This window comes from Saimiri boliviensis, chromosome 11 (assembly GCF_048565385.1).
Source record: "Saimiri boliviensis isolate mSaiBol1 chromosome 11, mSaiBol1.pri, whole genome shotgun sequence".
Taxonomy (NCBI): Eukaryota; Metazoa; Chordata; class Mammalia; order Primates; family Cebidae; genus Saimiri; species Saimiri boliviensis.
This window is the reverse complement of record NC_133459.1, coordinates 34,103,332-34,116,561: the sequence shown is the minus strand read 5'-3', so window position 1 is coordinate 34,116,561 and position 13,230 is coordinate 34,103,332. Positions and strand designations below refer to the sequence as shown.

General features: G+C 36.8%; 1 protein-coding gene across 9 annotated transcripts in view; it reads right to left on the bottom strand.

Moving 5' to 3' along the window:
• The window catches only part of ZMYM4 (zinc finger MYM-type containing 4), a 159,928-nt gene that overhangs the window by 26,481 nt on the left and 120,217 nt on the right, over nucleotides 1-13,230 (bottom strand). For all 9 annotated transcript variants that reach the window (XM_074380496.1, XM_039473883.2, XM_003937521.4 and 6 more), the window contains 10 exons: nucleotides 12,014-12,188; nucleotides 11,688-11,900; nucleotides 7,429-7,579; nucleotides 6,576-6,691; nucleotides 5,488-5,763; nucleotides 5,162-5,312; nucleotides 3,432-3,604; nucleotides 2,766-2,916; nucleotides 1,244-1,384; nucleotides 913-950 (listed from right to left, as the gene is read on the bottom strand). In XM_074380496.1, the coding sequence (XP_074236597.1) occupies nucleotides 913-950; nucleotides 1,244-1,384; nucleotides 2,766-2,916; nucleotides 3,432-3,604; nucleotides 5,162-5,312; nucleotides 5,488-5,763; nucleotides 6,576-6,691; nucleotides 7,429-7,579; nucleotides 11,688-11,900; nucleotides 12,014-12,188 (1,585 nt within the window). The remainder of the gene's footprint in view (nucleotides 1-912; nucleotides 951-1,243; nucleotides 1,385-2,765; nucleotides 2,917-3,431; nucleotides 3,605-5,161; nucleotides 5,313-5,487; nucleotides 5,764-6,575; nucleotides 6,692-7,428; nucleotides 7,580-11,687; nucleotides 11,901-12,013; nucleotides 12,189-13,230) is intronic.

Below are 13,230 nucleotides of genomic sequence, written 5' to 3'. Positions count from 1 at the left end.
TGCAGTGGCACAATCTTGGCTCACTGCAACCTCTGCCTTCTGGGTTCAAACAATTCTCCTGCCTCAACCTCCTCAGTAGCTGGGACTACAGGCATGCGCCAGCGTGCCCAGCTAATTTTTTTTTTTTTTTTTTTAGGCAGAGTTTCGCTCTTGTTACCCAGGCTGGAGTGCAATGGCATGATCTCGGCTCACTGCAACCTCCACCTCCCGGGTTCAGGCAATTCTCCTGCCTCAGCCTCCTGAGTAGCTGGGATTATAGGCACGCACCACCATGCCCAGCTAATTTTTTGTATTTTTAGCAGAGATGGGGTTTCACTATGTTGACCAGGATGGTCTCGATCTGTTGACCTTGTGATCCACCTGCCTCGGCCTCCCAAAGCACCGGGATTACAGGCGTGAGCCACCACGCCCGGCAATTTTTGTATTTTTAGTAGAGACAGGGTTTAACCATGTTGGCCAAAATGATCTCAATCTCCTGACCTCAGGATCTGCCTGCCTCAGTCTCCCAAAGTGCTGGGATTACAGCATGAGACACTGTGACCAGCCAAAAAAGGAATTTTTTGGCAGTATAATCTGTACTGGGTTGGGGGGAGGATAATCTATATTTTATAAATATTTTATTTATACTCTGAGTACATCACAAAGTCACCAAAAGTCTTTCATGACTAAATCCTGTACAATTCTGTGTAATTTAAAAAACACGTTCAATAACTACATAGTCAGCATTCAAAGATATTAAAATACATAAAAGACCTATTTAAGTAGCCAGAAAATCCTATTCCTGAACAAAGATTAAATGAGCTAATGAAAACTATTTCATATAATAAAGGAAAATTAGCTCATACATATTTATAATGTATGAAAATGAAAAATAAATACAGTGACAATACCAACAAAAATAATAAAACTTACATCCCCAATGATTTTCGCTGTTACTGTTGGAACTGCACCTTCACAGAAATTAAAACATAAATTTAGGATCTTTATAATTATTTTAACATTAGCATTAAAAGTTGATTATCAGCACATAAATGCAAACCCTCATACTAAGAACATGTGATAATTTAATTCAATGGAAGAGACTAGTAATTCTAAAGCAAGAGATATGAAACTTGTACAGTGAGCCACCATTCCTAATATGAATGTGTTAAATATATGAAAATAATCCCTGATGAAAGGAAGTTAGAGAACCACTGTATCCAACTTAAATACGCTAGATAAACGCTTTCCAATCAAGACATACCTTGTAAGACACTGTTAGAATTCACTGTGGGCTGAGCAGCAGGAGCACTTGCCAATGATACTACATTGGCTATAACTGGAGTTGAATCTTTTCTCAGAGATGGGGGTCCTACTGAAGCAGCTTGAACCATGGAAATACTTGCTGATTAAAATAAACAAAAATAAGAAAACCTTGTGTGATTTATATGTACTTACACAGAACCCATTTCAAGGAAGTTAAACAATGTTTTCAGGTTTGAGTAATTTCTGTTAGAGCAAAAAGTCACTTTAGGATTAACTGGGTTTTGGTTTTCTACTTTTTAATTTGTAAAACTTGAAAGTTTTCTATTTACTTTATCTTTACATAAAAATGCAACAAACAGTCTAACTTAAAAATCAACAATGTATGCCCTAAGTGCATGCAAAAGAAAAAAAAAAAAAACTAACAATGCAAATCCCCAAACAGTATCAATGAGGATCACAGGGTAGATTTAATAATGGATAATTGAGCCTAATGTTTTTCTTAAATCTTGCCTTTATATAGAAAGAATGTTTTTTTACATTTTGGAGTAGGCTCTTACAGATCTTGCTTTTATTTGTAAGGAGACTATACTTAAATTCTTGTAGCTTTCAGGATGATACTAGTGTTGTTGGTTTTTAAATGATAAAGTTACACAGTGTGTAGTTCTGATAAGGTAAGTAAGTTCTGATAAGCAACAAAGAGCAAGAACAATAAATAATTAGTCTGAGAGATGATCTTCTACAGGTAGCTCCAGGAGCATGGCCTCATTCTGCAAGCAGCCCCCTCCAGCAGGCAGGACCTCATAAAACTTCCCTCAAGCCCCTGCCTCTCTGCAGACTTCCCCTTCTCCTCTGTGCTGCTCACTGCAACCTTGCAACATATTTTCACACTTTCTCTAATAAATCTGCCTTTACCTACAACTGTTTTGGTAAATTCCTTTACAACCCGTGACATTGGCCCCGATTAGTCACACCCCCAACATATAGTTTTATTTTAATTTAATTTTTTAGAGGCAGAATCTCTCTATCATCCTATAGAGTGAGACTGCAGTGCTGTGGTCACAGCTCACTGCACCCCTGAACTCCTGGTCTCAAGCTGTCCTCCCATCTCGGCATTCCAAAGGCGGTGAGATTATAGGTATGAACCATCACACCTGGCCTGCATATGGTGTGTGTAAAAAGCCATGTGATTTCAACTTTATGTCTTTTCTTCTAAGTAGCCTTAAATAATTTTTTAAGTAAGCCAGTTATACTCAATTACAAACTATTAGCTGTTATCATTTCCCATAATTAAGTTCTTACAAAGTTCATCTGATTCAATATTCTCAAAGAAATCTATTTAATAAAAACCTCATTTTTACTCAGCTTTAATCTAAGGTGTTCAACAACAACAAAAAATCTAAATGTTAATGACATTGAATACAAGAAAATTGATGTTTCATGAAACTGATGACAACTGTTTACACAGTTCCAGATCCGAGTATTGATCGAAGACTCCATTCAGTACTTAAGTTTTATTTTACCTGCACTATTTTGTGAAGGTGGGTCACAAACACTTTGCTGATTACAGAACATCAAGATACAGAGCAGGTTACAAAAATGTTTCATTTCCCCTCGCCATTTCAAGGACTCACTGAGTTTACCCTGTCGCTTACAAGCATCACATTTGGCCATCTAAAAAAAAAAAAAGGCAGTCAAGGAGTAAGAAACAAATTATCTGTGGTCTGACAGAATAAAAATAGGACACACACAATAAGTGAGGAAATTAACTTAGAATTTAGATCAAAAAATTAAAGTTTGACTATCAATGATTTTATACTAATTTTTTAAAAAAAACATGTAACATACAGACTTCACTCTACAGCAATTAAAAACCAAAGTGAAGTAAAAATAAGGTCTATCTTCCTCCAAGACTTCAGAGGACAAATTCATTTCATTTAAATAATAAATGAGTAAAATTTTAAGTTTAAATATTTTAATGTCTTAAGAATGATATGCCTCCTACAGGAAATTAAAGGAAATAAAACTTGAATGACATTAGTCTTTCTAAATCTTATATTAATTGCTAAAGGGCATAAAACACTTAACATTTAAAATTTTTAAATAATTAAGTTGTCCTTTATATGACATGAAATTTAAAAAGGGAATAATTTATGCCTTAGCTTGAAAAACCCTGGAATGTGATTTACCTGATAGAACAAAACTGTATATTTAGACATGCATTCTTCACAACAGAACTCTTCCACTTTTCCTCCTAAATTATTCTGTACCAATTTGGGAGATGTCTGTAAACAATAACTGCACATTTTACAGTGATTTCCCCAGCGTTTTGCCAAGTCATGTTTATAAAGCAATTTGCAACCTAAACATCAGGAAAGATAAAATTAACATTAGGTAGAAATATTAGTTTTCTGCATCTTTAAATGGCCTAGGACAGGCTGGGTGCAGTAGCTCACACCTGTAATCCCAACACTTTGGGAGGCTGGTGGGAGGATCGCTTGAGCCCAGGAGTTTGAGACCAGCCTGGTCAACACAGCAAGACCCTATCTCAAACAAAAACAAAAACAAACAAAAAAGAAAAATGGCCTAGGACAAAATTGTCACACTTGGGTCCTGACAGGTTCACAAATCAAGAAATCAGTTTAGAGTATCTACACTAGATTTTTTTTTTTTTAATGATTGAAGACAGGCTAGGACAGAAGATAAAATATTAAACTGCATCAGTTTTGTTTCATGAAACTTTTGGGGCTGGGCACAGTGGCTCACCCTGTATTCCTAGCACTCTGGGAGGCCAACATGGGTGAATCGCCTGAGGTCAGGAGTTCGAGACCAGCTTGGCCAACATGGTGAAGCCCCGTGTCTACTAAAAATACAGAAATTAGCCACGTGTGGTGGTGGGAGCCTGTAATCCCAACTACTCGGGAGTCTGAGGCTGGAGAATCCCTTGAACCTGGGAGGCAGAGGCTACAGCGAGCCAAGATCACGCCATGGCACTCCAGTCTGTGTGACAGAGCAAGATTCTGTCTCAAAAAAACAAAAACAAAAAAACTTTTGTTTTATTTAGTATGTGAAAATATACTGGGTCACAGTATAAATGTATTTCTTCTTTTGTGTTATCAAAAAGTTTGAAAGCCCCTGCTCTAGAAGGCTAACTTAACACCACTTTAGAGTAAAAAAAAAAAATTATAAACTTATAGAATAGTTATCTAAATAAGGAAAACAATCTTTCACATATTAATTTGCATATTTTAGCCACTTATATTCAGAAACGTAACGGCTGTTTAAAACAAAAAAAATATAAATTTAGGATGTTACCACAATTTAAGGCATTACATTTAGCAATAAGTTCAAAAACTAGAAGACCCCTGAGGTCCCCATCAACCTAATAATGGGGAACCTAATGATGGTAAATGTTTTTCACATCAAATCTTTCACTTCACTTTAACATCTATGTAAGATAAAAAATAGATCAAAAAGGCCGGGCGCGGTGGCTCAAGCCTGTAATCCCAGCACTTTGGGAGGCCGAGGCGGGTGGATCACGAGGTCAAGAGATCGAGACCATCCTGGTCAACATGGTGAAACCCCGTCTCTACTGAAAATACAAAAAATTAGCTGGGCATGGTGGTGCGTGCCTGTAATCCCAGCTACTCAGGAGGCTGAGGCAGGAGAATTGCTTGAACCCAGGAGGCGGAGGTTGCGGTGAGCCGAGATCGCGCCATTGCACTCCAGCCTGGGTAACAAGAGTGAAACTCTGTCTCAGAAAAAAAAAAAAAAAGATCAAAAAGAATGAACTAGATGAATCAAAAAGGCACTTATATTATATATAAAGAACAAAACAGATTAACTTAGACAGTGAAAGCTTAAATCATCAACTGCTTTTAAAACAACCAACATGCTCAGTATGTAAGATAATCCATACCTTCACTACAGAATGACTTGTCAGCACCTGAGAACCGAACAGTCTCCTTTACAATTTTCTCAATTTTACAATATTCACACATTGCCATTACATTATTTATTTTCTTATATTCATCAGAACAATTCTTGCCACAGAACTGAAACATTTTGCCCTGCAAAGAAATAATCATTAAGTATGAATTAAACATCTGGTTTGTCTTATGGAACTCCTTATCTCCCTTACTTTCAAAATAAATGGTGTAATTCTGAGAGATGCAAAGTTAAAAATAATTTTACAAATAGACTCATGTATACTCAAAATCTTACCATGAACATGCTACACTTTACCTTATAGTCAAGAAGTTCTGGTTTTGTGGCAAAAAGACGGTTACAGTGTTGACATTTGAGTTTCACAACACTTCGTGCAAACCCAACATGCTGGGACTGGGCAGCGAGACGCTGGAGACCAGCTGCAGCAGAGCTACTGATGGAGGTGGGAGAAACAGCAGAGGTGTTACCCCCTCCTGCTGACACTGTTGAACCTGTGGGGATGCTTACAATTACTTGGCCCTGAGACAAGGGTACTACAGAAGAATTCATTCCAGTTGGTTTGTTGAATAAATTCTGGAAAAACAAAACAACAAAAAAGATCAATTTCATCATTTTTTAAAACAAAGAAGTATCATGTGCCTACATATGCCAAGCACAGTTCTAGGTATGTAAGGTACATCTGTTAACAGGCAATGTTCCTGCCTCTGAGCAGTTTATAACAGAATGGGGGAGTCTCATTTATGATGAAAAAATAAAATAATTTACCTAATAATCTTCCTCAAAAATAATATCCTCTCAATAGATAATCTGGATGATAAAATTACCACTTAATGCTATAGAAGGCAGTTAAATGAAATTCGAAATACAGAATGAACTACAAATCCAAGTTTCATAGGAATGATATAGAAATGTACACAATCCAGGCCCTAGCAAACACCTAATAAACGTGCATTACTATAGTAAGTGATAGGTTTGAATCTGTGTCCCTGCCCAAATCTCATGTCCAATTGTAATCCACGATGTTGGGGGAGGGGCCTGGCAGGAAGTGACTGGATCGTAGGGGTGAATTTCTCCCCTGCTGTTTTCATGATAGTGAGTTCTCACGAAATCTGGTTGTTTAAAAGTGTAGCACCTCCCCCTCCTCTCTGTTCCTCTTGATCCCGTCATGTAAGACATGCCTGCTTCTCCTTCGCCTTCCGCCATACTTGAAAGTTTCCTGAGGCATCTCCAACCATGCTCCCTGTAAAGCCTGTGGAACTGTGAGCCAATTAAACCTCTTTCTTTATGAATTATCCAGTCTAGGTATTTCTTATAGCAGTGCAAGAACAGACTCATACAGTAGGTGACTCACTGACTGAAAAAGAGGAAGGATCCTGAAGCCATACCTGGAAAGCTACCACACAGCTGTAGCTGCAGAAGTTGCGTATACTTCCATCTGACATGGCTAGGTGATACTGAGGAATTGCTGAGGTTTTACAACTGTTACACTGAACTTGTACACCTTAGCAAATCAAAATAAAAACCAATGAGTAATATGTATACATGTACACAAATGTATGAGAAATTAAATAAATATTATACAACATATGAAAATTCAAGGGCCAGGTTAAGTTGTAGGAACTGAAACTAATTCATGTCACATATAGACAAAAAATAACCTAATACTGGGCCAGGCATGGTGGCTCATGCCTGTAATCCCAGCACCCTGGGAGGCCAAGGTAGGTGGATCACATGAGGTCACGAGTTTGAGACCAGCCTGATGAACATGGCGAAACCCCATCTCTACTAAAAATACAAAATTAGCCAGGTACGGTGGCACATGCCTATAATCCTGGCTACTAGAACTGCTTGAACCCGGGAGGCAGTGGTTGCAGTGAGCTGAGATTGTGCCATTGCACTCCAGTGTGGGCAATGAGAGCAAGACTCCATCTCCCAAAAAAAAAAACAAAACACACAACTAACCAAATACTGAAAAATTTTTCTTTTTAATTTAAATTACTCAAAGTCTACCGGGTGTAGATAAAGAAAATAAAGAAGCCATATGAAATTCTTTTGGTTAAATAGGCATGCAAGTAAATAAATAAGCAAGGAATAAAGACAACAGATGATATTTTATGACAAATATCTGAAATACGTGAAATTTGCCTTAAAAATCAACCAAAAAATTACTATAAAAATAAAGCAATAACCATAATTTTTTGAACTATTATATTTCATAGTTTATGAAACCAGTATTACCTGCAGAAGTAACCATTTTAACTCTGTAAGCAGATAAACAATTAACGGAACAGAAAAGCTCTGTCTTCCCCAAGCTATTGGTATTTTCAATCATTTCTGCTGAGGATCTCAATGACTTGCAAAGCGCACATGGTGTAATTTTGGCTGATTTCTATTAAGAGAACAAAACAACATTCATTTTTACCAAATTTTGAGTAAAAGCATAATTCTTTGAAATGTTTATACTCAACACTTTTGAATTATTTGAAATCAGTGATTTTCAATTTTTTTTTTTTTTTTGAGACCGAGTTTGGCTCTTGTCGCCCAGGCTGGAGTACAGTGGCGCAATCTCAGCTCACTGCAACCTCTGACTCCTGGGTTCAAGCGATTCTCCTGCCTCAGCTTCTTGAGTAGCTGGGATTACAGGTGCCCGCCACCACGCCTGGCTAATTTTTGTATTTTTAGTAGATACGGGGTTTCACCTAAACCCCATTGGTCAGGCTGATCTTGAACTCATGACCTCAGGTGATCCTCCCTCCCACCTCAGCCTCCCAAAGTGCTGGGATTACAGTGTGAGCCACTGTGCCTGGCCCATTTTCAAACTTTTATGATTGTAATCCTCAGTAAGAAGTTTTACAGGGAAAAAAAAAAAAAAAAAAAAAGAACGAAAAAAAACAAAGAAAAAAGGCCGAGCATGGTGGCTTACACCTGTAATCCCAGCCCTTTGGGAGGCCGAGGTGGGTGGATCACCTGAGGTCAGGAGTTTGAAACCACCCTGACCAACAAGGTGAAACCCCATCTCTTAAAAAAAAAAAAAAAAAAAAAAGAAGTTTTACAGTACACATGTGCTTCTGAGAGTTTGCCTTTTTGTATTATGTATGTATATAATAAAACTGAAAACAGTTTTATGGAGGAATAAATGTCATGATAACATGTAATGCACGTTGATATTTTCTAATCTATTCTATTTCATTAAAAAAGTAATGCAGCTGGGCACGGTGGCTCACTCTATAATCCCAGCACTTGGGAGGCTGAGGTGGATGGATGGCTGAGGTGGAGGTGGGTGGATCAGTCAGGAGTTCAAGACCAACCAGGCCAACATGGTGAAACTCCATCTCTACACAAATACAAAAAAAATTTAGCCAGGCGTAGCGGTGGGCGCCTATAATCCCAGCTACTCGGGAAGTTGAGGTGGGAGAGCTGCTTGAACCCAGGAGGCAGAGGTTGCAGTGAGTTGAAATCACACCATTGCATTCTAGCCTGGGTGACAGAGAGAGACTCTGTCTCAAAAATAATAGTAATAATAATTCTGGTTATAACCTAGTAATTAATTTCAGGGTCTATTAATAGGTCATAACCATAGTTTTAAAAACATTAAATAATAACACAATAGCAAGTTCATGCTTTTATACTTTATCATCCTAAAAATTGAAAGAATCACCCTTAAAAGGCGCTTATAAATACGAATTTAAGGAAATTAGTAAACTTATTAGAAAACTTACTGCAAATATTCTACCACTAATAAAAAAATAATCTGTAAGCATAAAGTCAGAGCAAACCTGGGATATCACAGGTATCTAAATACAAACAGTCTGTTATCTTAAGTCTTCACCCAATTAGGGATTCAGCAGCAAATAATGCTAAGTGTTATTAACATGTCACAGATTCAGGATAATTTATAAAGTATGTCCAGCACCACTTAGGAGATTTTAAGACCAATCTTCTTTCTTAAAGAATCAATTTGTGAAACTTGATATTAAAATAGATACATAGTAAAGTGAACATATGTCTGAATTCTCTAATGTCTTCTAAATCTCTAACCCCATTTCCCTTTCCTCCCTGATCAGCACTATAAAAGCAAACCTCATTTGTAAGACCCAGGTCAAGAGCTACCTCTGTGAAGCTTTCCCTATTAAGTAGAGCTGACTATGTGACCTCTGTGGCCCAATGTACCCATAATACATCCATCATAGCATCTCTGTTTACTCATTTATAGGTCTATCTTTCCTGGGAGACAGGCAGCCCCTCAAAACAGAAATTATATCTAATGTTTGTTGAATCAATTGTAAATATGGAAGAAAGGAAAGTAGCAGAAATGACCATTTACAGTACCCAAGTTACATACCAGGCACTTTCTCATTCTTACTTTCTATAATCCTAAAAACATCCCAGTAACATAGGTGGTATTATAGTAATTTACAGATAGGACTCAGGGAGCTTAATTACTTTCCCGAAGGTAAAACTGTAATTGAACGTAAGGTCTGGAATTAAATCTAGATCTGCCTTACTTTTAAATTCCAGTGCTTTCTGTACCACAGCACATAAAACACATGAGAAATTTAATAGGTTATGGCTAAATTAAAAGAATACATTTTTAAATTAAAATGTTTCATTCTATTTCTCCCTCTCTGGTGGACTATGACTCATCTTTCAATGGACTGAATCCAAGTAACTTTTAATACCTGATACAATATCAGGAAAGGAACAGTCTTTTGGACAAAAATAAAACAATGAAGATGTGGAGATTTTTTTTCCTTTGAGAACAGAAGCAAGGAATAAATAGTAAAACAACACACAGTAGTGTGTTTTTACATTAACAAGAAATAAATTGAAAAATTGTATGTTCAAATTTCAAAATTACTACACAGTTTTAAGAACAATTAACAAGGAAGTTCCTAATCAACACTATTATATTCACCAATTTTGGTGACTGCATGAAAATTCACTTTCTAAGACAAAGAATGATTAGCAAATGCACTTACATAGAGAGCCATTATAAAATTAAAAATATTAAAAGTACTTACCCCATAAATACATACACCTATTATGGACCCACAAAAGTTAAAATTTTATATATATATAAAGTATTTACTATTCCTTTAGGTTTATCAATTTTAAAACTAATATTTGATCAAAATTTACCAAAAAACACAAATCTAATACAAAACTACATACAAGGCATTTGTTATAGAGTTCATCCAGTTCATCCCAAGCACATCTCATCAATTCCCAAATACATAATCCCACATCTATTTTGTCCTATTTCATAAAGATAAGAAAAATCCTTTGCTGTAACAATCAGTGATAGAATTTTGACCTTCTGGTTTGCAATTTTAATTCTGTGAATCAGATTTCAAGAATACATATGCAACTTGAACCTTTCCTTGTCAAATAAGTATATATGCAAATCTCACATGCTGGAAAGATTAGAAGGCTACAAAACAAATTGTTAGGATTGGTTAATTGGTTAGCTATGAGAGATACACTATACTTCTTTGTGTGTGTGTGTGTGTGTGTGTGTGTGTGTTTACACTTTCAAAATATTGTTCAAGAATAAAAATCACTTTTGAAATAAAAAAGCCATGGTGGCTGCACACAGTGGCTCATATTTGTAATCCCAGCACCGGGACTGGGAAGCAGAGGCAGGTGGATCACTTGAGGTCAGGAGTTCAAGACCAGCCTGGCCAATATGGTGAAACCCCATCTCTACTAAAAATATTTTAAAAATTAGCTGGGCATGGTGGCTGGCACCTGTAATCCCAGCTACTCAGGAGGCTGAGGCAAGAGAATCACTTGAACCCAGCAGGCAGACGTTGCAGTGAGCCGAGATCACACCACTGCACTCCTGTGAAACTTCATCTCAAAAAAAAAAAAAGCCATACCCTAAAAATATGTATTTCAAATGCATAAACAAATGAACAAAACTCTACCTATAGAACTCTGTAAGAATATTTAACACACATTTATTCAACAAATACTATTTGTGTAAAGAATACCAGTTAAGCAAATAGTAACGAGAGAGAGAGAGAGAGAGAGAGAGAGAGAGATGATTAGCAAAATGCACTTACATAGAGAGCCATTATAAAATTTAAAATACTGATTTTTAAATTTTTTTTTGAGACGGAGTTTTGCTCTTGTTGCCCAGGCTGCAGTGCAATGGCATGATCTCAGCTCACTGCAATCTCCACCTCCCAGGTTCAAGTGATTCTCCTACCTCAGCCTTCCGAGTAGCTGAGATTACAGGCATGCACCACAACGCCCGGCTAACTTTTGCATTTTTAGTAGAGATGGGGTTTCACCATGTTAGCCAAGCTGGTCTCAAACACCCGACCTCAGGTGATCCACCTGCCTAAGCTTCCCAACGTGCTGGGATTACAGGCATAAGCCACTGCACCTGCCCAGTAAGCTCAATATTTTAAAAGATTTTCATAAATAATTTCCACTAAAAATACAGATACCTGAAATGAACAAAGACATCAAGATTAAATATGGTCACGTACCTGCTTGTATGCTGTGATACATGTTGAACTACAAAACTTCTTAGACTGTCCCTCTATCTGAAGCATGTGGCATTGTCCTGAGCCACTATAACAGTAACCTCCACAGTTCTCACAACAGTTCATGGTGAGGTTGTTAGCAGAACGAAACTTAGAGAAGCAGGCATCACTGCAAAGTTTATGGACCACATTCTGGTAATTAACCTCATGTCGAATCTAGAAATTAAAAAACAGCAACATACAAACAAGGAGCAGAGACCATCAAAAGCTGTTCTTTAAGTACAAAGATATTAAGAGTTCTCCCCCAATAAAGGAAAGTGGTAACTTACAACAGCATTCTTCTGACACATGCTGCATTTGGTTGATATACTATTTGTATTTATGGTAACAATAGGTTTTTTTTTCAGTTCGTATGTTGACAAACATGACTGACTGCAAAAATCTTTACTAGTGGTGGTATTTTCAAACTGGGCACTGATCACATCTTTTGGATTTAAAATGTCTCTAAAAATAAGGAAAAAAAATAACATAAGCCAAAGTGTAATTCATTTGTTTTTCCTTTCTGTGAGCTAAAATAACCAAATAAAATAGATGCAATTATACTGCAGGGAGATAGCATTGGAATTTAAGTTTAAAAACTTGAATCTTTTGGGAGATACTTAAAAATTGCTTTGATCCTTAAATTCTTTTCTATGAAATGGAATTAATACAGCACCTACTTCATAGAACTGTTGTGAGAATTAGTATGGTTTGAAGACTAAAGGAAAACATCAAATGATTAGCATTCATTACCTCTATAGGAAGGATTATGAAATTTTTTACTTTCTAGAATTATCTATATTTTAAAAATATTTTTAAAAAATACTGTATTATATTTCACATTGTTAAGAATTAGTTTAGTTTTGATTCGTTTGTTTTGAGATGAAGTTTCACTCTTGTTGCCCAGGCTGGAGTGCAATGGCACAATCTGGGCTCACCGCAACCTCTGCCTTCTGGGTTCAAGCGATTCTCGTGCTTCAGCCTCCCAAGTAGCTTGGATTACAGGCATGCATCACCATGCCTGGCTAATTGGCTCAAGCCTGTAACCTCAACAACACGTTGGGAGACTGAAGCGGGCGGATCACCACAAGTTGGGAGTTCGAGACCAGCCTGACCAACATGGAGAAACCCCATCTCTACTAAAAATTAGTATCTTTTAAAAAAGTAAACATACTTTTTACACTACGCAGTGCATATGCTAGCACAGTTACATAAAATATAACATTACCATATCTAAATAATCTAATTTCTAAGCATTAGTAGCAAAGGCAATGAAGATTAAAACCCTAATGATTAAGGCTCCTTACCACTCCAACCCTAATCCCACCAAACCACTCTTTCTATAGTAATTTATCAGATTGTTTAAGTGGAAACCATATTGAAAACCAATTTTTCAAACTGGTGAAATTTTCTAATCAATGATATATACTCCCATGAGTATATATCCACATAATAGTTAATAAACTGTTTTATACTCATGCTTGTATCTTAAAGAGATTACACTAAT